The sequence below is a fragment of the Scyliorhinus canicula genome, chromosome 5 (assembly GCF_902713615.1).
Source record: "Scyliorhinus canicula chromosome 5, sScyCan1.1, whole genome shotgun sequence".
NCBI lineage: Eukaryota > Metazoa > Chordata > Chondrichthyes > Carcharhiniformes > Scyliorhinidae > Scyliorhinus > Scyliorhinus canicula.
In genome coordinates, this window is record NC_052150.1 from 222760911 (window position 1) to 222786829 (window position 25919).

General features: G+C 49.4%; 1 protein-coding gene across 1 annotated transcript; it reads right to left on the reverse strand.

The window, feature by feature from the left end:
* Positions 1-1289: 1289 nt before the first annotated feature.
* LOC119966613 (pyrroline-5-carboxylate reductase 3-like) lies at positions 1290-24844 on the reverse strand. Its single transcript, XM_038798597.1, has 6 exons — positions 24486-24844; positions 21401-21465; positions 18873-19052; positions 5807-6019; positions 4177-4269; positions 1290-2698 (listed from the first exon to the last, which is right to left on the reverse strand). The coding sequence occupies exons 1-6, from the start codon at positions 24562-24564 to the stop codon at positions 2516-2518; spliced, it is 813 nt and encodes a 270-aa protein (XP_038654525.1). The 5' UTR covers positions 24565-24844; the 3' UTR covers positions 1290-2515.
* Positions 24845-25919: the final 1075 nt, after the last annotated feature.

Here is a 25919-nt window from a genome sequence, read left to right on the forward strand (position 1 = left end):
ACACAGCCGGGCTTGGGGGGGGGGGGGGGGGAACAGAGCCGGGCTTGGGGAGGGGGTGGACAGAGCCGGGCTGGGGGTGGGGGGGAAACAGAGCCGGGCTGGGGGGGGACACAGCCGGGCTTGGGGAGAGGGTGGACAGAGCCTGGCTGGGGAGGGGGGAACAGATTTGGGCTGGGGGGGGAAACAGAGCCGGGCTAGGGGGTGGGGAACAGAGCCAGTCTGGGGGGGGGAAAGCGGGGGGAACAGAGCTGGGCTTGGGGGGGGGGGGTCAGAGCCGGTCTGGGGGGGGGGGGGGGAAACAGAGCTGGGCTGGGGGAGGGGGGAAAGCGGGGGGAACAGAGCTGGGCTGGGGGAGGGGCTGAGCTAGACTGGGGGAGGGGCTGATCAAGGCTGGGGAAGGGGCTAAGCCGTGACCCCACGGCCACTGACCCGGCCGTGACCCCACAGACACTGACCCGGCCGTTACCCCACAGACACTGACCCGGCCGTGACCCCACGGACACTGACCCGGCCGTGACCCCACGGACACTGACCCGGCCGTGACCCCACGGACACTGACCCGGCCGTGACCCCACGGACACTGACCCGGCCGTGACCCCACGGACACTGACCCGGCCGTGACCCCACGGACACTGACCCGGCCGTGACCCCACGGACACTGACCCGGCCGTGACCCCACGGACACTGACCCAGCCGTGACCCCGACACTGACCCGGCCGTGACCCCGCCAACCCGGATCCGGCCGTGACCCCGCGCACCCTAACCCCCCGGGCACTGACCCGGCTGTGACCCCATGGGCACTGACCCGGCCGTGACCCCACGGGCACTGACCTGGCCGTGACCCCGCCGGCACTGACCCCGCCGACCCTGACCCGGCCGTGACCCCGCCGACCCTGACCCGGCCGTGACCCCGCGGACACTGACCCGGCCGTGACCCCACGGACACTGACCCGGCCGTGACCCCACGGACACTGACCCGGCCGTGACCCCGCGGACACTGACCCGGCTGTGACTACGTGCACCCTGACCCGACCGTGACCCCGCGGACACTGACCCGGCCATGACCCCGCAGACACTGACCCGGCCGTGACCCCACGGGCACTGACCCGGCCGTGACCCCGCGGACACTGACCCTCGCACCCTCCTTTCGAGATGAGAGCGGTGGACTCGAGGTTTGTGTCGGAAGGCCGGAGGCTGGAGCTGAGTCTGCTGGACAGCTGTCACCAGGCGGTAAGGGGGCAGCGGGCCCGGCATTTACAACTTGCATAAACTGTTTACTGAAGTCAAAGTAGAAGAAAATTCTCCAGCATTCCTTTATTTTATTTTAATTCAGCAAAAGATTTCAGCAACATGTCATATGGAAACAGAAAGAGGAAAAATGGGTGTGGTGAATTTATCAATTGCAAATCCTACCAGCTGCTGTTAGTTGTTGGGAGGCTATACCCAATGCTGCAGGGCTTGGAGAGGAGTGGCCACTCTCTCGGGGGTTCACCATGAACAACACAGGAGCAGTAATGGCAGAAACCAATCTACAGCAAATGGAATGGGACCTTCATTAGGAATTTTCAATAAACTTGATACCAAATAGTTTGGGGTGGGCGTTCCCTCCATTGTACAACAGATTCAACAGAAACAAAACCAGAAAATACTGGACAATCACCGCAGGTTTGGCAGCATCTGTGGAGAGAGAAGGAAGGAGCTAACGTTGAGTCAGGAGAGATTTGCAACTGCAGACCAGCCCGAGGACTGCTACGCAGCAGACCTGGTTCCCTGAACAATTAACAAGATTCACATTCTTACAATAGAAAAACCTTGAGTACATTAAGTTTCTTAAAATGCTTTGACATTTCACAGAACTTGATCCCTAGCCCATCAAAATTTGTTTGCTGGAATGAAACAATGTCAAGCCAAATGTGGGAGAACATCACTATAGTACGTTAATGTGAGGATAAATACAAATATATCCAGAAGTGAACCAGATTCTTTATGTTCCACTGCTATCTTCAATATTCGCTCCTCCCACTGTGAAGCAATACATGCAAACCCATTGTTCACTTGTGTACAATTTGCTCTGCCCTTAAATCCGGTATCGCACAAGGCATGTTCTCCTCCAGTAATCCAGTCCAAGTAGCTATTATTTTAACTTAGAAGCTGCTTTATGAAGTTTACATTTTATTGTTACATTTCAGATGAGCCTCAGATGAAATAAATTCTGCTCTTTAATTCCTCCTGGCCACAAACACTGAAGACAAACATTGTAAAGCTCAGGGAAATGCAGAACGGTTCTGGGAGTATCCCAACCCCATGGCCACTGTGCTCATCATAGAATTTACAGTCCAGAAGGAGACCATTCGGCCCATCGAGTCTGCACCAGCCACCCGGAAAGAACACCCCACTTAAGCCCACACTTCCACCCTAGCGCCACAACCCAGCAACCCCACCCAACCTTTCTTTGGACAGCATGGGCAATCCAGCCAGGCCGATCCACCCAACAGTGCTTCCTGCACCGCGATGGTTAGTCTTTCCCCAGCTCGCGGGCCCGCTTTGTTGCAGCTTCGACAGCATTCATTACAGTGCAACGCAGGTTTCCCTTCTCCAGCTCATACAGGCCGTGGATGGTTGTCCCTCCTGGTGTGCAGACATCATTCTTCAGTTTTCCTGGGTGGTCCCCGGTCTCCAAGATCATTTTCGCAGCTCCCTAAGGAAAAGATACATGAAAAATTAAACTACCTCTCTCTCTCTATATATATATCTATATCTATCTGTATCTAGATAGATAGAGAGATAGAATTTATAGTGCAGAAGGAGGCCATTCGGCCCATCGAGTCTGCACCGGCTCTTGGAAAGAGCATCCTACCCAAGGTTAACACCTCCACCCTATCCCCATAAGCCAGTAACCCCACCCAACGCGAAGGGCAATTTTGGACACTAAGGGCAATTTATCATGGCCAATCCACCTAACCTGCACATCTTTGGACTGTGGGAGGAAACCGGAGCACCCGGAGGAAACCCACGCACACACGGGGAGGATGTGCAGACTCTGCACAGACAGTGACCCAAGCCGGAATCGAACTTGGGACCCTGGAGCTGTTAAGCGACTGTGCTAACCACTATGCTACCGTGCTGCCCTATATCTATCTAACTATATATATATATATATATATAATATATCTATCTGTGTCTATATATCTATCTTCATCTGTCTATATATCTATATCTATCTATATCTAGGATATATATATATATTTTGCACTCTGTCTGTATTTTTAATGGAGACAATGCAAACATATCACACTAGAATTACAGAACAATATTTCTAACAGAATATTATTTCAATGGAGAGGGCCTACAGAATGCTGCAGTACAGAGGGATCTGGGTGTCTGTGCCTAAACACCTACATATGGGCTGCTGATTGCCAAGTGAAGCTATGAGACTTTCCCACTGTAACCAGACCAAATGTCATATCTTCCGATTCAGCACGTTAGTGTCTAACAGATTTTCCCTCTCCCTCTCTGTTGTGATGAAGAGCCAAACAGACTCGAAGCTTTAACTCTGTTGTCTCTCCCTACCGCTGCTGCCAGACCTGCTGAGTTTTTGCAGCATTTTCGGTTTGTCTCTCTCGTCTGCAGCAAGGAGGGATTGTCTCTCTCAGCACTACCTAGGGGCGTCCCATTCTCTCCCTGCCCCCGCTAGCTCTACAGTATTTTGCAGCTCTAAGCCGATACGTTTATCAACATTTTGTTTCTCCCTTCAGGTTCTCTCCCCTCCTTTCCAAAAGTTACAAACTCAAACTGGCGTAAAGTCCCCACAGTGCAAGATGACTCGCTCACTTCACATACTGTCTGCTGCCCCACCCAGCTGGACACTCTTTGTACGCAAGTCTGAATGGTGAGTGATATTGGACTGCAGGGGCATCACAGTTTAAACCCCTTTCTGTCCTCCCAAGCTGAGGGGAATCGCTTTTTGATCCGGAGCAACCGATATTCCATCCAAACCAAGGATCATTGAGATTATTGCAGCACCCTACCAGCGAGATCAAGTAACTCTGTACAGACTAATAACTGAACCCAGGCTGCTGTCTTGTTTATGTAAGCCACAGCAAGCTATGAATATACTCACTAACTTGAGGGAGAAGTCAACTCAACTTCAAAAATGACTAAAGATGTGTCACCTACCAGCAGCGTGTGTGCTACAAGTTTCTTTGACAAGTCATATGGCATTCCCATTTTGACACCTCCCTCTGCCAGAGCCTCAGCAAACAGGTAAACCTATGAAACGAGAAAGAAGAAACTTGCGTGAATATAGCACCTCTTACAACCTCATATCGTCCAATTATTCTTTACAGCCAATGAAGTCACAACCACAAGAGTCCCAGAGGCTGTTCTCCCCATTGAGATGGAGCTGACTGGTGGTGGTTTAACCTGAGGGTCACCACACCTCAGGCGAAGGGCCAGGTTGAGAAGGTGGGGCCTTCATGGTCACCTCAGCTGGCACGGGAATTGAACCCACGCTGTTGCCGTCACTCTGCCCCAGCTATCCAGTCAACTGAGGTAACCAACCTCCCAGCCAATGAAGTAGTCTTAAGTATAATGAAATGCAAGGGCAGCATGGTGGCGCCATGGTTAGCACTGCAGTCTCACGGCGCCGAGGTCCCAGGTTCGATCCCAGCCCTGGGTCACTGTCTATGTGCAGTTTGCACATTCTCCCCGTGTTTGCATTGGTTTCGCCCCCACAACACGAGGTAGGTGCATTGGACGCACTGAATTGCCCCTTCATTGGAAAAAATGAATTGGGTAGCCTAAATTTCAAAAAATTAGAAATAAAAGTATAATGTAATGCAGGAAGTGCAGCAGCCAATTTGTGCACAGCAAGCTCCCACAAACAGCAATGTGATAATGACCAGATAATCTTTGTTTTTGTGAAGATGTTGGTCGAAGGATAAATATTTGCCAGGTATCTGTTGGAGCTCCCCTGCTCTCTCGTTGAAGTTGCACTCCTGTCATAAGGAAGGGAGGAAATAAATCGCTTGCGGTTAGCTCTACCAAATAGCTAGCATAGGCGCACTGGGCCGAATGGCCTCCTCCTGTCCTCCTCACGTCATAGTTCCAGTTCCCGATTACCATCCAGCTAATTCAGATTGAAGATTAAAGTGATTTGGCTTTGCTGTGACGCTTCCTGAAGTTGAATTACTGCCACTCATTTTTAATAGCAGAGGACACCCAGTACTCTAACAAAGGGTGAACAGTTTAAGGAGAGGAATGAAAAGCCCGAGTCATCGAGATTTTACAGTATGAAAGAAGCCATTCGGTCCATCTTGGCTGTGCTGCCCATAAAGCACCTATTTATTCTAATCCCATTTTCCAGCACTTCATCTGTATGCTTGTCTGCTAGGGCGTTGCACGTGCTCATCTAAATACTTCTTAAATGTTGTGAGGGTTCCCGCCTCTCCCATCCTTTCAGGCAACGAGTTCCAGATTCCCACCACCCTCTGGGTGAAAATATTTTCCTCAAATCCCCTCTAAACCTCCTGCCCCTTACCTGAAATCGATGCCCCCCTGGTCATTGACCTCCTCCGCAATGGGGCAAAGTTCCTTCTTATCTACCCTATCTATGCCCCTCACAATTCTCTCCACCTCAATCAGGTCCCTCCTCAGCCTTCTCTGCTCTAAGGAAAACAACCCCAGTCTCCCTATCTTATCCTTTGCAGACAGTGACCAGGCAATGCCACATCAGCAGCTGTGTGTAGCTGCAGCCCATTGAGGAGTACAAAAACAGATTTATTCCCTTGTCAGCAATAATACCTACATATGCCACTCCGCTCCCACTGATACCAGTGTGGATGTCGATGTAAGATTCTGGAGTTTCTTCACACAGTCCACAGGCAGCTACAAGGCTTTTGAGGAGAGCGGCTTCCTGAGTCCCAGCATTGCTTCCACGGCAGAACACCATCGAACCTTGCTGTACCGTGCACGGGAGGTTTGGCATCATTCGCAGCACCTTGGTCCCAGCAGGCAGGAACTGAGAATAGAGTCACAGGTCAGAATGTGGGAATTACTGCAAGCAAACAAAACAGGTTAAAGGGACATGGGGGACAGGTAAGGAGGTGGATTTGAGACCAGGAAGAGATCAGCCATGATCTGATTGAATGGCGGAGCAGGCTCAAAGGGCTGAATTGCCGACTTCTGCACCTAATTCCTATGGATGTAAAGTCATTCTACACAGGAGGATGCCATTCAGCCCATTGAGTCCATGCACTTTGTTAAAATATTGCCAAGATGGATTTGTTTCTTGTCACGTGTACCGAGGTACAGTAAAAAGTATTTTCCTGCGAGCAGCCAAACAGATCATTTAGTACATGAAAATAAAATAAAAGGAAAATACATAATAGGGCAACACATGGTACGCAATGCTAATACATAAGACACCGGCATTGGGTGAACCACACAGGGATGTAGTATTAATGAGGTCAGTCCATAAGAGGGTCGTTTAGGAGTCTGGTAACAGTGGAGAAGAAACCATTTTTGAATCTGTTCGTGTGTGTTCTCAGACTTCTGTATCTCCTATCCGATGGAAGAAGTTGGAAGAGTGAGTAAGCCGGGTGGGAGGGGTCTTTGATTATGCTGCCCGCTTTATATTGATACGTGTACATTTTATGAAGCTATTGTACATTTGCAGTGCATGGTGTTTATGGGAATCTGTTTTCTTAGCAATAGAAGTTGGAGGGGTTGAGGTAATAGGCTTGTTCTGCAGAGATCAGATGGATCTGTGATTCAGGGTCTATCTATTCAGAGTCAGGTTGATGATGGTGGTGATGGAGTTGGGTCTGTAAGGCCAGTCAGGGTCTTTATGTTCTCTCAGACTATTGTTATCAAAAACTGAATGTAGGGCAGTCACTAGAATGTCATCAAGACAGAACCTGACTGGAAACCAAAGGAGGAGATATTCAGACAGGTGACCAAATGTTTGGTCAATGAGGTAGACTTGAGGGAGCATCTTAAAGGAAAAGATAGAGCGAGAGGAAGAGAGACTTAGGGTGGAGATTCCAGAGCTTTGGGCCTGGATAGCTGGAGTCCGGTCTGATGATGGTGGAGTAAAGGAAATCAGGAATGTGCAAACAACCAAGAGGAATGCAGAGATTTTGGAGTGTGAGAGGGCTGCAAGAAATGACAGCGATAGAGAGGAGCGAGATCATCGAGAGATTAGAACACAAGAATAAGAATCTTAAGATCCTTGGCAATTATCATCTGTCATTCTGAATTAAAGATTTAGAAAAGAGTCAATCATTTCAATTACAATGGGATGAGAGAAGAACCGGCTAAGGTAGACTGGGAGCAAAGACTTTATGGTGGAACAGTTGAGGAACAGTGGAGAACCTTCCAAGCGATTTTTCACAGTGCTCAGCAAAGGTTTATACAAACAAAAAGGAAGGACGATAGAAAGAGGGAAAATCGACCGTGGATATCTAAGGAAATAAGGGAGAGTATCAAACTGAAGGAAAAAGCATATAAAGTGGCAAAGATTGGTGGGAGACTAGAGGACTGGGAAATATTTAGGGGGCAACAGAAAGCTACTAAAAAAGCTATAAAGAAGAGTAAGATAGATTATGAGAGTAAACTTGCTCAGAATATAAAAACAGATAGTAAAAGTTTTTACAAATACATAAAACAAAAAAGAGTGGCTAAGGTAAATATTGGTCCTTTAGAGGATGAGAAGGGAGTTTTAATAATGGGAGATGAGGAAATGGCTGAGGAACTGAACAGGTTTTTTGTGTCGGTCTTCACAGTGGAAGACACAAATAACATGCCAGCGACTGATAGAAATGAGGCTATGACAGGTGGGGACCTTGAGAGGATTGTTATCACTAAGGAGGTAGTGATGGGCAAGCTAATGGGGCTAAAGGTAGACAAGTCTCCTGGCCCTGATGGAATGCATCTCAGAGTGCTGAAAGAGATAGCTAGGGAAATTGCAAATGCACTAGTGATAATTTACCAAAATTCACTAGACTCTGGGTTGGTCCCGGTGGATTGGAAATTAGAAAACGTGACACCACTATTTAAAAAAGGAGGTAGGCAGAGAGCGGGTAATTATAGGCCAGTGAGCTTAACTTCGGTAGTAGGGAAGATGCTGGAATCTATCATCAAGAAAGAAATAGCGAGGCATCTGGATAGAAATTGTCCCATTGGGCAGACACAGCATGGGTTCATAAAGGGCAGGTCGTGCCTAACTAATTTAGTGGAATTTTTTGAGGACATTACCAGTGCAGTAGATAACGGGGGGCCAATGGATGTGGTATATCTGGATTTCCAGAAAGCCTTTGACAAGGTGCCACACAAAAGGTTGCTGCATAAGATAAAGATGCATGGCATTAAGGATAAAGTAGTAGCATGGATAGATGATTGATTAATTAATAGAAAGCAAAGAGTGGGGATTAATGGGTGTTTCTCTGGTTGGCAATCAGTAGCTAGTGGTGTCCCTCAGGGATCCGTGTTGGGCCCACAATTGTTCACAATTTACATAGATGATTTGGAGTTGGGGACCAAGGGCAATGTGTCCAAGTCTGCAGTTGACACTAAGATGAGTGGTAAAGCAAAAAGTGCAGAGGATACCAGAAGTCTGCAGAGGGATTTGGATAGGTTAAGTGAATGGGCTAGGGTCTGGCAGGTGGAATACAATGTTGACAAATGTAAGGTTATCCATTTTGGTAGGAATAACAGCAAACGGGATTATTATTTAAATGATAAAATATTAAAGCATGCCGCTGTGCAGAGACCTGGGTGTGCTAGTGCATGAGTCACAGAAAGTTGGTTTACAGGTGCAACAGGTGATTAAGAAGGCAAATGGAATTTTGTCCTTCATTGCTGGAGGGATGGAGTTTAAGACTAGGGAGGTTATGCTGCAATTGTATAAGGTGTTAGTGAGGCCACACCTGGAGTATTGTGTTCAGTTTTGGTCTCCTTACTTGACAAAAGACGTACTGGCACTGGAGGGTGTGCAGAGGAGATTCACTAGGTTAATCCCAGAGCTGAAGGGGTTGGATTACGAGGATAGGTTGAGTAGACTGGGACTATACTCGTTGGAATTTAGAAGAATGAGGGGGGATCTTATAGAAACATATAAAATTACGAAGGGAATAGATAGGATAGATGCGGGCAGGTTGTTTCCACTGGCGGGTGAAAGCAGAACTAGGGTGCATAGCCTCAAAATAAGGGGAAGTAGATTTAGGACTGAGTTTAGGAGGAACTTCTTCACCCAAAGGGTTGTGAATCTATGGAATTCCTTGCCCAGTGAAGCAGTTGAGGCTCCTTCATTAAATGTTTTTAAGATAAAGATAGATTGTTTTTTGAAGAATAAAGGGATTAAGGGTTATGGTGTTCGGGCCGGAAAGTGGAGCTGAGTCCACAAAAGATCAGCCATGATCTCATTGAATGGTGGAGCAGGCTCGAGGGGCCAGATGGCCTACTCCTGCTCCTAGTTCTTATGTTCTTATTCGGTGAGAAATCAGCACTTTGTGACCAATCTGCTACGTTGTGTGTTATTAAGAAGAGATTTGTCAGTGCCTTTAGCTTCGATGGGTTTCTTTGGGGTGAAAAATAGAGTCAGGATTCTCACTGCTGACTGCTGTCCAGAAATCATGCTGCAAATTATCCAATTGAACTGTGACTCTTATTGTCAAAAGATACAGAAGTAGTGGATGCACTGGCTGTGATCTTCCAAAATTCTCCAGATTCTGAAATGGTCCTAATAGAACGGAAAGTAGCAAATGAAACACCACTGCTCGGGAAAGGAGGGGAGAGAAAACAGGGAACTACAAGCCAGTTAGCCTAAAATCAGTAGTCAGTAATACGCTAGGATCCATTATTAGGGAGTGGTTACAGAGCAGTTAGAAAATCATAGTATAATCATAGTAAAATAGCTCAGTGGACTAGACAGCTGGTCTGTGATGCAGAACAAGGTTAGAAGCACGGGTTCAATTCCCGTACCAGCTGAGAATTCTGAATTCTCCCTGTGTTCTCGCCAGAATGTGGCAACTAGGGTCCTTTTCACAGTAACTTCATTGCAGTGTTAATGTAACACTGCCTACTTGTGACAATAAAAAAGGTTATTTATTTTAATCAGGCAAAGTTAACATAATGTGATTAAAGGGAAATCATGTTGAACAAACGTATTCAGAGTTGTTTTTAAAGGATGTGTCTGGCAGTGTACGTTAACATGTAGATGCAGTGTATTTGGATTTTTTTTAAATTTAAGAGTACCCAATTATTTTTTTTCCAATTAAGGGGCAATTTAGCATAGTACTGAGGGGAGGGTACCCTGTTTCTCCAACACAAAATTAGTGTTTGTACCGTTTGGCCGTGTATATATTTTTTACTGTTTTAATAAAAAGATATGGTCGATCCACCTCGAGTGGCTGCAGCTGCTCTATCTGTCTCTGTTGCTACTCCTGTTTCCAGTGCTGGTTGCTGCTGAATTGCCTGGAGGAAGGGGAGAGGAGGGAGGCTGCAATAACAAGGTGGGAGTAAAGCCCCTTTGGACTGTTTGTTTGCTGGGCCCCTCCCAGGCTGAGGGCCCGGCCCTGCCCAGTTCTCCCAACTGTCAGGCCTTCCTCGTTCCATCTGGTGAGCTTGTTCCGGGACGGGGAGGTAGAGTGGTTGCTGGGCCCCTCCTGGGCTGAAGACCCCATACACCAGCAGGGAGGAGATCGGTTCCATTGGGTGGTCGTTCCAGGGTAGCACAGACTCTATTTTGCTGCGCCGTACTTGGGCCGAAGACTTTTCAAACCAGGGTCACTGACCTCAGTGTGGTGACCTAGGCTGGGAGCACAGACTGTTTTTTTTTTTGCTGGGCCCCCTCCTGGGCTGAAGTACCCAATCCTCCCACCCTCCAGCTTCACCCGGAGTCTCTCACCTCGGGCACCACTCCATCTACCGTGCCCCACCCTCCTGTGTTGCTGACCTCCTCCAACAGTGCTCCTTGTTCTCTCTTCCCTTCCTTGCCTCACTCCCCCGTATACCTTCCGAGGGGGAGAGTGCATCATTCTACCCTGCTCTTCCCCTGACACGCCCATTCCCACTATTTTGTTAATTAAATTCCATAAGACCATAAGACATAGGAGTGGAAGTAAGGCCATTCGGCCCATCGAGTCCACTCCACCATTCAATCACGGTTGATTTCAACTCCATTTACCCGCTCTCTCCCCATAGCCCTTAATTCCTCGAGAAATCAAGAATTTATCAATTTCTGTCTTAAAGACACTCAATGTCCCGGCCTCCACCGCCCTCTGTGGCAATGAATTCCACAGACCTACCACTCTCTGGCTGAAGAAATTTCTCCTCATCTCTGTTCTAAAGTGACTCCCTTTTATTCTAAGGCTGTGCCCCCGCGTCCTAGTCTCCCCTGCTAATGGAAACAACTTCCCTACGTCCATCCTATCCAAGCCATTCATTATCTTGTACGTTTCTATTAGATCTCCCCTCAACCTCCTAAACTCCAATGAATATAATCCCACGATCCTCAGACGTTCATCGTATGTTAGGCCTACCATTCCTGGGATCATCCGTGTGAATCTCCGCTGGACCCGCTCCAGTGCCAGTATGTCCTTCCAGAGGTATGGGGCCCAAAATTGCTCACAGTATTCTAAATGGGGCCTAACTAGTGCTTTATAAAGCCTCAGAAGTACATCCCTGCTTTTATATTCCAAGCCTCTTGAGATAAATGACAACATTACATTTGCTTTCTTAATTACGGACTCAACCTGCAAGTTTACCTTTAGAGAATCCTGGACTAGGACTCCCAAGTCCCTTTGCACTTTAGCATTATGAATTCTGTCACCGTTTAGAAAATAGTCCATGCCTCTATTCTTTTTTCCAAAGTGCAAGACCTCGCACTTGCCCACGTTGAATTTCATCAGCCACTTCTTGGACCATTCTCCTAAACTGTCTAAATCTTTCTGCAGCCTCCCCACCTCCTCAATACTACCTGCCCCTCCACCTATCTTTGTATCATCGGCAAACTTGGCCAGAATGCCCCCAGTCCCGTCATCTAGATCGTTAATATATAAAAAGAGAACAGCTGTGGCCCCAACACTGAACCCTGCGGGACACCACTTGTCACCGGTTGCCATTCCGAAAAAGAACCTTTTATCCCAACTCTCTGCCTTCTGTCTGACAGCCAATCGTCAATCCATGTTAGTACCTTGCCTCGAATACCATGGGCCCTTATTTTACTCAGCAGTCTCCCGTGAGGCACCTTGTCAAAGGCCTTTTGGAAGTCAAGATAGATAACATCCATTGGCTCTCCTTGGTCTAACCTATTTGTTATCTCTTCAAAGAACTCTAACAGGTTTGTCAGGCACGACCTCCCCTTACTAAATCCATGCTGACTTGTCCTAATCTGACCCTGCACTTCCAAGAATTTAGAAATCTCATCCTTAACGATGGATTCTAGAATTTTGCCAACAACCGAGGTTAGGCTAATTGGCCTATAATTTTCCATCTTTTTTCTTGTTCCCTTCTTGAACAGGGGGGTTACAACAGCGATTTTCCAATCCTCTGGGACTTTCCCTGATTCCAGTGACTTTTGAAAGATCATAACTAACGCCTCCACTATTTCTTCAGCTATCTCCTTTAGAACGCTAGGATGTAGCCCATCTGGGCCCGGAGATTTATCAATTTTCAGACCCTTTAGTTTCTCTAGCACCTTCTCCTTTGTGATGGCAACCATATTCAACTCTGCCCCCTGACTTTCCTGAATTGTTGGGATATTACTCATGTCTTCTACTGTGAAGACTGACGCAAAGTACTTATTAAGTTCCTCAGCTATTTCCTTGTCTCCCATCACTAGATTACCAGCGTCATTTTGGAGCGGCCCAATGTCTACTTTTGCCTCCAGTTTGTTTTTAATGTATTTAAAGAAACTTTTACTATCATTCCTAATGTTACTGGCTAGCCTACCTTCATATTTGATCCTCTCCTTCCTTATTTCTCTCTTTGTTATCCTCTGTTTTTGTAGCCTTCCCAATCTTCTGACTTCCCACTACTCTTTGCCACATTATAGGCTCTCTCTTTTGCCTTGATGTATTCCCTGACTTCCTTTGTCAGCCATGGCTGCCTAATCCTCCCTCTGATAACCTTTCTTTTCTTTGGGATGAACCTCTGCACTGTGTCCTCAATTACTCCCAGAAACTCCTGCCATTGCTGTTCTACTGTCTTTCCCACTAGGCTCTGCTTCCAGTCGATTTTCGTCAGTTCCTCCCTCATGCGCCTGTAATTACCTTTATTTAACTGTAAAACCTTTACATCTGATTCTACCTTCTTTCTTTCAAATTGCAGACTGAATTCTACCATATTATGATCACTGCTTCCTAAGTGTTCCCTTACTTTAAGGTCTTTTATCAATTCTGGCTCATTACATAACACTAAGTCCAGAATAGCCTGTCCCCTCGTGGGCTCCATCACAAGCTGTTCCAAAAAGCCATCCTGTAAACATTCAATGAATTCCCTTTCTTTGGGTCCACTGGCAACATTATTTACCCAGTCCACCTGCATATTGAAGTCCCCCATGATCACTGTGACCTTGCCTTTCTGACATGCCCTTTCTATTTCGTGGTGCATTTTGTGCCCCTGGTCCTGACCACTGTCAGGAGGCCTGTACATAACTCCCATTATGGTTTTTTTGCCTTTGTGGTTCCTCAACTCTACCCACACAGACTCCACATCGTCTGACCCTATGTCGTTTAGTGCTATTGATTTAATATCATTTCTAATTAACAAGGCAACCCCGCCCCCTCTACCCACCTCTCTGTCTTTTCGATAGGTTGTAAATCCCTTGATGTTTAACTGCCAGTCCTGAACCCCCTGCAACCACGTCTCTGTGATGCCTACCACATCATACCTGCCAGTCACAATCTGGGCCACAAGCTCATCTACCTTGTTCCGTACACTGCGGGCATTTAAATATAGCACCTTTAATTCCCTATTGACTGTCCCTTTTTGTTTTCTTAGTGTGGTGGACCTTGGTTTACTGAGCCTTTCCATACACTGTGTCATATTTTGTGAGATGGGGACTATCGTAACCTCTCCTGAGCTCTGTCTTTTCGTGATTTTTTGTAATCCTAAGCAGCTACGCTTCCCACTGATCCCTTCACCTCTTGGTTCCCTGACTTTCCCTTCCCCCCCAATCTCTAGTTTAAAGTCCTATTGACCACCCTATTTACTCTTTTCGCCAGAACACTGGTCCCAGCTCGGTTCAGGTGGAGACCATCCCAACGGTATAGGTCCCCCCTGTCCCAAAACTGATGCCAGTGTCCCATGAAAAGGAACCCCTCTTTCCCACACCACTCTTTCAGCCACGTGTTAACTTCCCTTATTCTTGCCTCCCTATGCCAATTTGCACGTGGCTCGGGCAGTAATCCGGAGATTATGACCCTTGAGGACCTGTTTTTTTAATTTGAATCCTAACTCTTTATAATCTCTAAACAGGTCCTCTTTCCTAGACTTGCCTAAGTTGTTGGTACCGACATGGACCACAACAACTGGATCCTCCCCCTCCCTCTCCAATATCCTTTCAAGCCGGTCAGAGATGTCCCGCACCCTAGCACTGGGCAGGCAACATACCATGCGGGACCCTCTATCCTGCTCACAAAGGATACTATCTATCCCTCTGATAATAGAATCCCCTACAACTACAACTTGCCTATTTACTTCCTCCCCTTGAATGGCCTGCTGAACCATGGTGCCTTGGTCAGCTGACTCATCCTTCCTGCAGCCCTGTTCGCCATCCACACAGGGAGCAAGTGCCTCGTACCTGTTGGACAGGGTCAAGGGCTGAGGCTCCTGAGTTCCTGACTGCTGGTTCCCTTTACCTGCCTGACTTGCAGTCACACCCTGCTGTCCCTGGCCACTGGCAGGATTTAAACTATTTACTCTGACAGGTGTGACTGCCTCCTGAAACAAAGTGTCCAGGTAAGCCTCCCCCTCCCGGATGTGCCTCAGTGTGTGAAGCTCAGACTCCAGCTCATCAACTCTGAGCCGGAGTTCTTCGAGCAGCCAACACTTACTGCAGATGTGGTCGCTGCAGCTCGCAATGGGATCTGCCAGCTCCCACATCAAGCAGCTTAAGCACATCACCTGACCAGCCATCTCTAATTAATTAATTTGTTTAATTTAAGTTTACGAGTTTTAAATTTGGGGCAGATTGGTTACCAACCAATCAGATCACAGCTTCCCTCTGACGTCACTTTTGAAAAAAAAAGTGGAAAACAGAAAGTTACCGTTAGGTCTGTATACTCACCCAGAGACTGCTCCTCCTCCTCTGAACGGCTCCCGAAACTAGGCCTCGATCCCCGGGTTAAAGTGAGTTTTTATACTCACCCAGACACTGCTCCTCCTCCTCTGAACGGCTCCCGAAACTAGGCCTCGATCCCCGGGTTAAAGTGAGTTTTTATACTCACCCAGAGATTGCTCCTCCTCCTTTGAACGGCTGAAACTAGGCCAACGGACAGAACTTTTTTTTGGTTAGAGGAGGAGGATGGGTGGGAGACACTACGTAAGTACTGTTTCGGGTAAAGCTGTCACTCGAGAACAGCCCCTTCACAAACCACCTTCAACTTACGCTGACCGCACTGCACGTATGCAAATGTCCCCGGAACAGCCAATCAGAAGCTCTGCTGCCCTCTGCTGGATGCTTGACTTCCGTCGAACTCCTCGGGTCACTGATGCAGGTGCACCTTCAACTTACGCTGACCGCACTGCACGTATGCAAATGTCCCCGGAACAGCCAATCAGAAGCTCTGCTCTGCTGCCCTCTGCTGGATGAATTCCAACGCGACAAAGCCCACATTGGGGTGGGCGTGGCACTTGCCCTGTGCCCACTCCACCTACGGCAGTGGCGAGGCCGACCAGAGCCACCTATGCGGGGGTGGTGGCCTCCTCGGCCTCCAGTGCTCCCGCATCCCACCACCTTACCGGCTGCTGACACGAAAGCTGGGCGTAAAGTGCTACGCTCACCCTACCGTCACCATAGGCACACCTACTCCTTCCGGCGGCAGGCTGCCATCCACCTGGCCCAGGAGGATGTATTAGAGGGGGGATTCGAGGTCTCCCATCTCGGGGAGACTTTCCGCATTTTCTGGCCTGCGGATGGCATGAGGTGCCATGCCTGCAAGAAGGTGCGGAAGAACTGACCCGCCTCCAAAGCCACATCAGACACCAAGGCGGCTGCGGTTGGCACCACCGGCCCCTCTCCCTCCATTGTCATTAATAATAATTACTTATTGTCACGAGTAGGCTTCAATGAAGTTACTGTGAAAAGCCCCTAGTCGCCACATTCCGGCAACTGTTCAGAGAGGCTGGAACGGGAATTGAACCGCGTTGCTGCCTTGCTCTGCATTACAAGCCAGCTATTTAGCCCACTGTGCTAAACCATTACCACCCCGGCCCTGCAGGGGGACACCATGCCGGCGCCTACTGGCCAATCGGCTGCCAGCGCGGAGGAGTGAGGGTATCCACCTGACCGCAAGGCCCAAAAGAAGGTACGGCTGGGGTCGGCTCCAGATACCTCCGACCCCCGTCAGCCTGGAGACCCCTGCGCCCAGCAACTCCGGCCTGGGGGCCACCGCGGACACTCCAGCTCATCACGGCTCCAAGGACGCCTCAGCGTCGGGTGCTGGGCCCTGCACGTTTAGGCGCGGGTCAATGGGGGGGGGGGGGGTGATGCTCGTGCTCCCAGGCCAGTGGGGGATGCGAAGATGGAGGTTACTCCAGCACAGGGCACCCCCCACAAGGGGGTGAGGGGGAGGGAAGAGAAACATCATGAACCCCCCCCAGTGCGGAGAGGATGGCGCCCCAACCTTTGCCCCTCGACATTACACCACGCACCCAGAGAAATTAGACAAGGTCAATCACCTATTGACCCCTGAACTGTTGCAGCCCCCCAAGCAGGACGCCTCGGGGCCAGGTGCGAGCGAGACCCCCCCCAGGGCTCGTTCCGCCCAGAGCCATTTTGCACTCGAGGTGTTCCTTTCCGCAACGCTAGAGAGCTGTGGCGGCTCCCTGACCTCGGGGTTACGGGACGGTGGTGGCGAGGAGAGACCCCCCCCCCCGCCTCTACATCCCAGCCTCTGACGCTGAGCATCCCCATCTCCATTTTCCGGAACTGTTCCCGGGCCTATCCAGTGGCCCGGCGCTGCAAGAGGAGGGGGGGGGGGGGGGGGGGGGGCGTCTGAGCTGCCACCTCGCTGAAACCGAGTGCAGCTACCCATCAACCGGTGGTCAGACATGACGCTGCTCATCCGGTCTTCCCGCTCTGACGTTAAAGAGGCGGGAGACGCGGACACCTCAGGGGTCACAGCGGACACAGGGAATGGGAATAACTGTGTCAATTTGTTTGTCAGGCTGTTACAAGTGGAAAGATGTAAGGAACGGTGCTGGGGTCTAAGCTAATTACAATCTATATTAACAATTTAGATGAAGAAGGGACTAAGTGGAATGTGTCTGGGTTTTCCTGTCTGTGAAATGATAGACAGGCTAAGTGAGTAGGCAGCAAGGTGGCAGATAGGAGTACAATTAGTGAAATGTGAGCTTATTCGCTTTATTGGTAAGATTAGAATATCAGAATAAACATAGAACATAGAACAGTACAGCACAGAACAGGCCCTTCGGCCCTCAATGTTGTGCCGAGCCATGATCACCCTACTCAAACCCACATATCCACCCTATACCCGTAACCCAACAACCCCCCCCCTTAACCTTACTTTTTTTATTAGGACACTACGGGCAATTTAGCATGGCCAATCCACCTAACCCGCACATCTTTGGACTGTGGGAGGAAACCGGAGCACCCGGAGGAAACCCACGCACACAGGGGGAGGACGTGCAGACTCCACACAGTGAGCCAGCCGGGAATCGAACCTGGGACTCTGGAGCTGTGAAGCATTTATGCTAACCACCATGCTACCCTGCTGCCCCTGGTGAGATTTATGGGGTCCTGACCTTTTCTATAAGTTGTCTGTAGATGTCGCCACATTTGTCGTCTCCAAACCAGTCCAGCCCCAACATTGTGGTCAGGAATGTGTGTCTGGGTCTCTAGGGAGACACTTTTGTCTTACTTAATAAAAGATATGAATGTATTAGAAGCAGTTGAGAGAGCTCTTTCAGAGAGCCAGTGGAGACTCGATGGGCCGAATGGCCTCAGTCTGCATTGTAAAGACCCTGTTATTCTGAGAGAAGGTTGACCTGAATGATAGCTGGGATGGGGAGCTTATTTTGTGAGGAAAGGTTGGACGGGGGCCTGGACCCATTGGAGTTTAGAAGAATGAGGGATGACCTTATTGAAACATACAAGATCCTGAGGGAACTTTACAGAGTGGATGCTGAGAGGACCTTTCCCTGTGTGGGAGAGACTAGAACCAGGGGACACAGTTTAAAATAAGGGGCCTCATGTTTAAGACAGAGATGAGAAGAAAAATGTTTTCCTCTCAGAAGGCCATGAATCTTTGGAACTCTCTTCCCCAGGGAACAGGGGAGGCAGAGCCAATGAATAATTTTAAAGCAGAGGTAGATAGATTCTTTGGCAACAAGCAAATCACAGATTATCAGGGTAGACGGTGAGTGGAGTTGAGGCTACAATCAAATCAGCCACGATCTTATTGAATTACAGACATGAGAGACCAAATGGCGTACTTCCTACGTTCATATATACTCCTCTCAGACCTCATATAAAAGGGTCACATGAATAATTGCAGATGGTCAAGGTACCAGAGTGGGATTAGCTAACGTGACACCAGTAAAAGGTGGACAGAGGTGAAAATCCTGGAAAAGCTCCCCTCGAAACATAATCACTCGCAGCGCCTTCCTTACTCCACCGAGCGACTTACCTTTTCAAGTGTTTCTATGGTAACCCCAGCTGCCACAGAGACGATGAGGTGTGTTGGTGTGACAAATGGAGAAATGTCACTCAGCACTTTAGTCAGGATGTGAGGCTTGACGCTGAGAAAGACGACCTTGCAGTTCTCCAGCACCGAGCTATTGCAGTGCGTTGTCTTCATCCCAGCTTCCTGTAGAGCAAGGGACAAGAGGGATTGGAGGAAATCCAGATCGAGGAAAGACCATTCGACGAGCAATCCCACATAACCCATTCTATTCTGGGCTTTACCTCAGGAAATCAAAAACAGAAAATGCTGAAAAACTCCGCGGATCAGGCAGCATCTGCGGAGAGAGAAAATAGGATTAATGTTTCGAGTCTCATATAACTCTTCAACTCTGAAGATGGGTCATATGGACTCAAAGCGTTAACTCTGTTTGTCTCTCCACAGATGCTGACAGACTCGCTGAGTTCATCCAGCATTTTCCGTTTTTATTCCAGATTTCCAGAAACCGCAGTATTTTGCTTTTATTTTACCTCAGGAAATTCTGTTGAGTTTCTTGTTTCTGCTTTCAAAGCCGAAGCAAATCTCCCCTTGGCAGTCTGTATATTGTCACTGAATGTCTTCACTTCCTGCCCTCAGGCACCGACTCTTTCCCGGGTACATTTACAACTTGGGCACAGTGAATGTTGCTGGACTATTCAGCCGTGAGTCACTTCACAACCTGAGCATGATTAGATCCTCACTCAGGAACCACATGAAGAGGTCCCTGCTGGATAGCGATTAAAGGCAGGATTTTCCTTCTCTCTGGCCCAGGGGATACCGAGGCCACTTTTTTACCAATAATCGTATCTGGAACATACCTGCACCCCTGACAACAGAAGGTAACTGATGAAGCCAATCGGGGAGCAGAGACTCTGAGATATTCCTTTATCATTTAGGAGGCGATGCTGGCTTGGTGGTATTGTGATTGGACAGGTGAGAGGCTAGTGCTCTGGGAACCTGGGTTCAAATCCCACCATAATCGATGACAAAATTTGAATTCAATGAAAATCTGGAATTAAAAGTCCAATGATGACCAGAAAACCATTGACGAATAAACCCAACTGGTTCACTAATGGGGCAGCACAGTGGCGCAGCGATTAGCACTGCTGCCTCAACAGTGCCAGGGTCCCTGGTTCAATTCCCGGCTTGAGTCACTGTCTGTGCGGAGTCTGCACGTTCTCCACGTGTCTGTGTGGGCTCCGGGTGCTCCGGTTTCCTGCCACAGTCCAAAGACGTGCAGGTTACGTGGACTGGCCGTGAGAAATTGCCCCTTAGTGTCCAAAGGCTAGGAGGGGAGTGGGCCAAGGCACAGTGCTCCTTCAGAGGGCCGGTGCAGATTTGATGGGCCCAATGGCCTCCTTCTGCACTGTAAGGATTCTATGAAATCTGCCAACGTTTCCAGGTCTCACCTACATGTGACTCCAGACCCACAACAATGACTCTTAAATGCCACTAAGCTCAATGCAATTAGGGATGGCAAATGTGCTGACGCAGCCATTGGCGTCACATACCATGAATGAATAAAAACAATTCTGTGTTTTAAAAATTCATGGGCTTCGGTGGTTAGGCCAGCATTTATTGCCCATCCCTAGTTGCCCTTCAGAAAGTGATAGCGAGCTACCTTCTTTAACCACTGCAGTCTTGAGGGGTAGGTGCACCCACTGTGCTGTTAGGGAGTTCCAGGATTTTGAGCCACTGGCAGTGACAGAACGGCGATATATTTCTAAGCCAGGCTGGTGAGTGACTTAATAATAATTATTATTGGTGAGTGACTTACTAATAATTATTATTAGTAAGTCATAATAATATTTAGTAGTGTCACAAGTAGACTTGCATTCACACTGCAATGAAGTTATTGTGAAAAGCCCCTAGTTGCCACACTCCGGCGCCTGTTCGGCTACACAGAGGGAGAATTTTGAATGTCCAATTCAACTAACAGCCCATCTTTGGGGACTTGCGGGAGGAAACTGGAGCGCCCGGAAGAAACCCCCGCAGACACGGGAGAACGTGCAGATTCCGCAAAGACAATAACACAAGCTGGGAATCGAACCGAGGTGGTGGGGTTCCAGGTATCTGCTGCCCTTGTCCTTCTAGATGGTAATGGTCACAGGTTTGGAAGGTGCTGCTTAAGACGCCGTGGCGAGTTACTGCAGTGCATCTTGTCGATGGGACACACATGGCTGCCACTGTACGTGGAGGGAATGTTTGTGGAAGCGATAGCAATCAAGCGGGCTGCTCTGTCCTGGATGGTGTTGAGCTTCTTGAGTGTTGTTGGAGCTGCACTCATCCAGGGAAGTGGAGAGAATTCCATCACATGCCTGACTTGTGACTTGTAGATGGTGGACAGGCGTTTTTTTTTGGGGGGGGGGGGGGGGGGGGGGGGGGGGGGTCAGGTGGTGAGTTACTCACTGCACGATTCCATCTGCCAATCCTCTCTAACTTCGATCTCTCACCATCTAGATTCACACAGCTACAATCCGCAGACTGCACCTTACCTTGAATTTGTATATATTGTTGTTTGATGGAGCTGAAGCCATTATTTTTTCAGGTTTCACCTTTCCTAAGAAACAGAAAAGATATTTTGCTTTAGAATTGGGATTGTTGCCCCATTGCATTGTGCAGCTTACTCACCTCCTCCGAGCCCAGATTACACACCAGGCCGCCAGCCTGCTGCTGTTGTTATCTGGAGGAGAAGGGCAGAGACTGCACGCTCTTAATAACAGCAGGATAGACACAGGCTCCAATTAGGAACGGAGCTTCCCCTCCTGGCTCGACAGCACTGATGAAGGAGGCTGGTTTGGAAAATAATCACCAACATGGACTGGTTGGCCGAATGGCCTGTTCTTCTTTTTCCTGGTATTCTTTCCTGGGATGTGGGTGTCACTGGCGCGGCCAGCATTTCTTTCCCATCCTTTAACTGAGTGGCTTTCTCAGCCATTTCAGAGGGCAATTAGGAGACAAGCAAGTTAGAAGTAGGCCAGACCGGGTAAGGACGACATATTTCCCTGAAGGACATTAGTGAACGCCAGGGCATTGAGTACAGGAGTTGGGAAATTATGTTGCAGCTATATAATACCTTGGTTAGGCCGCATTTGGAGTATTGCGTGCAGTTCTGGTCACCGCATTATCAGAAGGATTTGGAAGCTTTAGAGAGAGTGCAAAGAAGGTTCACCAGGATGTTGCCTGGTCTGGAGGGTGTTGGCTATGAGGAGAGGTTGAATAAACTAGGATTGTTTTCACTGGAAAGACGGAGACTGAGGGGAGACCTGATAGAGGTCTACAAAATTATGAGAGACGGAGAGGATAGTCAGAGGGTTTCTCCAAGGCAGGAAGTGTCAATGACAAGGGGGCACAGGTTCAAGGTGACAGGGGGGCAGTTTAAGGGAGATGTGCGGGGTAAGTTAGGGCAGCACGGTAGCATGGTGGTTAGCATAAATGCTTCACAGCTCCAGCGTCCCGGGTTCGATTCCCCGCTGGGTCACTCTCTGTGCGGAGTCTGCACGTCCTCCCCGTGTGTGCGTGGGTTTCCTCCGGGTGCTCCGGTTTCCTCCCACAGTCCAAAGATGTGCGGGTTAGGTGGATTGGCCATGCTAAATTGCCCGTAGTGTCCTAAAAAAGTAAGGTTAAGGGGGGGGGTTGTTGGATTACGGGTATAGGGTGGATACGTGGGTTTGAGGAGGGTGATCATTGCTCGGCACAACATAGAGGGCCGAAGGGCCTGTTCTGTGCTGTACTGTTCTATGTTCTAAGTGGTGGGTGCCAGGAACGTGCTGCCAGAGGATGTGGTGGAAACAGGCACATTAGCAACATTTAAGAGGCATCTGGATGGATACATGAACAGGGAGAATATAGAAGGATACGGACGGAGTAAGGGCAGAAGGGTTTTTTTCCAGTTACGGCAGCATGATCGGCACAGGTTTGGAGGGCCGAAGGGTCTGTTCCTGTCCTGTACTTTTCTTTGTTCTTTGACACCAAGCTCTCGATGCACTTCCCCTTTTCCTAAACTGCCACGATTCAGATAATAATCTGCCTTCCTGTTTTTGCCACCAAAGTGGAGAACCTCACATTTAGCCACATTATATTGTATTGCCAACTATTTCCCCCCCTCAGCCAGCCTGTCCGAGTCACCCTGCAGCCTCTTTGCATCCTTCTCACAGCACACACACTGCCACCCAGCTGAGTGCCATCTGTAAATTTGGAGATATTGCAATTCCTACGTCCAAATCATTAATGTATATTGTGAACAGCTGGGGTCCCAGCACTGAAACCCTATGGTACCCTCGACACAGCATCGCAGCCCACCCCCCCACCAGACCCAGACCCCCACCTGCCAACCACAGAACTGGATTCCATCCCCCAAACCCAGACACATCCCCTCCCCAAACCCAGACACATCCCCTCCCCCAAACCCAGACACATCCCCCCCAACCCAAACACATCCCCTCCCCAAACCCAGACACATCCTCCCCAACCCAGACACATTCCCCCCCCAAACCCAAACACATCCCCTCCCCAAACCCAGACACAATCCCCCCCAAACCCAGACACATTCCCCCCCAAACCCAGACACATTCCCCCCCCAAACCCAGACACATTCCCCCCCCCAAACCCAGACACATTCCCCCCCCAAACGCAGACACAATCCCCCCCAAACCCAGACACATCCCCCCAAACCCAGACACATCCTCCCCAAACCCAGACACATTCCCCCCCAAACCCAGACACATTCCCCCCAAACCCAGACACATCCCCCCCAAACCCAGACACATCCCCCCCAAACCCAGACACATCCCCCAAACCCAGACACATCCCCTCCCCAAACCCAGACACATTCCCCCCAACCCAGACACATCCCCCCCAAACCCAGACACATTCCCCCAAACCCAGACACAATCCCCCAAACCCAGACACAATCCCCCCAAACCCAGACACATTCCCCCCCAAACCCAGACACATCCCCCCAAACCCAGACACATCCCCCCAAACCCAGACACATCCCCCCAAACCCAGACACATCCCCCCAAACCCAGACACATCCCCCCAAACCCAGACACCCCCCCCCCCCCAAACCCAGACACATTCCCCCCAAACACATTTCCCCTCCAACCCAGACACATTCCCCCCAAACCTAGACACATTCCCCCCAAACCTAGACACATTCCCCCCCAAACCCAGACACATTCCCCCCAAACCCAGACACATCCCCCCAAACCCAGACACATCCCCCCAAACCCAGACACATTCCCCCCCAAACCCAGACACATTCCCCCCCAAACCCAGACACATTCCCCCCCAAACCCAGACACATTCCCCCCCCAAACCCAGACACATTCCCCCCCAAACCCAGACACATTCCCCCCAAACCCAGACACATCCCTCCCAAACCCAGACACCCCCCCCCCCCCCCCAAACACAATTCCCCCCCAAACCTAGACACACCCCCCAAACCCAGACACATCTCCCTCTCAATACCCAGGCACCAATGTGTGTCTAACCCACCTTCCTGAGGAATCTAACAGAAGGTGCTGGGCGGTGAGGGGTTTGGGGTTAGGAATGTCTGATTGATGTCGCCGCCGTTACCTGACTGCAGGATGCCGATGGCAATTCCAAAAGCCATTTTCCCTCCGCCGATGAAGCCCACCCCTCCATCGCCCTCCATGGCAGCAGAGTCGGCACAGGCGGCTCAGCAGAAAGCAGCCTGTGTTCCGGCAGCTGGACAACCAGGAGCCTGCCTCAGCTTCCGGAGCTGCGGCCCCCGGGGGCGGGGGCAAGGCCCTAGGCCCAGGGCCTGGCTGCCAAACCCAACACAAGCTGCCTTTCTGTCCCAGCCCAAACTCTCCAACATCAATCCTCCCACAAACAGGCGGAACACGGTTTAAAACCAAAAATGGGCGGAACACAACGCCCTGGTGAAGGAGGTTTGAGGGCTGCCAGCAAGGGCTGGGCAATGTTGTGGGAATAACCCAGAGGAAGGCTGGCTCTTAAACACACATTTAAAACAGTACGATGTCTTACAACACCAGGTTTAAGTCCAACAGGTTTGTTTCAAATCACTAGCTTTTGGAGCACTGCTCCTTCCTCAGGTGAATTCACCTGAGGAAGGAACGGTGCTCCGAAAGCTAGTGTTTGAAACAAACCTGTTGCACTTTAACCGGGTGTTGTGAGACTTCTTACTGTGCTCACCCCAGTCCAACATCATGACACATTCAAAGATGCCAGACAATGCTTAGAATGCGAGCATTTGCAGATAATCAGGTCTTTACAGATCCAGAGATAGGGGTAACTAACCCCAGGTTAAATAGGTATGAATTATCTCAAGTCAGGACAAGTTGGTAGGATTTTGCAAGCCCAGGCCAGATGGAGGGGGATGAATGTAATGCGACATGAATCCCAGGTCCCGGTTGAGGCCGCACTCATGTGTGCGGAACTTGGCTATAAGTTTCTGCTCAGTTCTGCTAAAACACTGAGCACGCAGGAGCTCTGGTGCTGGGGGAGGATGGCCCCGAATTCAGACTTACTTTGGGGCAAAGTGGGAAAGATACAGAGCAGCAGGATTGGGAGGAAACGGCAGTGTTGCCCCCATAGGGGGAGATGAGGAGTTTGTACTGGGCTCCACCCTTGGCTCCGCCCATGGCTCCTCCCACTAACCGGAAGTATAAAGCACTGCAGCCGTAAGCCTGATCTCAGTTCCTCTGGTCGCAGGCTGCCTTAGTTGTAAGACTATTAAAACCACAGTTTACTTCCAATCATGTGTCTGGTGAATTGATGGTCACATCAATTTAATAGTCTTAGAAAACTTGAAGAAAACTACTGTGGAATCAGCCCTCAAACCTGATCGACTAGAACTCGACACGCAGGCTGCAGAGGTGAAAGAAATCTTTCTACACTGGCTCAGATGTTTCAAGACCTACCTGGCTGAATCAAGCACTTCAGAAACTACGGAGGAGCAGAAACTCAGCCTACTGCACGCAAGGGTGAGCCATCGTATCTCTACTGTTGCACGTTTTACTTGAG

Coding starts and splice junctions, on each gene's coding strand:
- LOC119966613 (XM_038798597.1), bottom strand. CDS start 24,564: ATGGAGGGCGATGGAGGGGTGGGCTTCATCGGCGGAGGGAAAATGGCT. Junction 19,053..21,400: donor ACAATATATACAAATTCAAG/GTAAGGTGCAGT, acceptor CTTGCTCTACAG/GAAGCTGGGATGAAGACAAC. Junction 2,699..4,176: donor TTGTAGCACACACGCTGCTG/GTAGGTGACACA, acceptor TCTTTTCCTTAG/GGAGCTGCGAAAATGATCTT.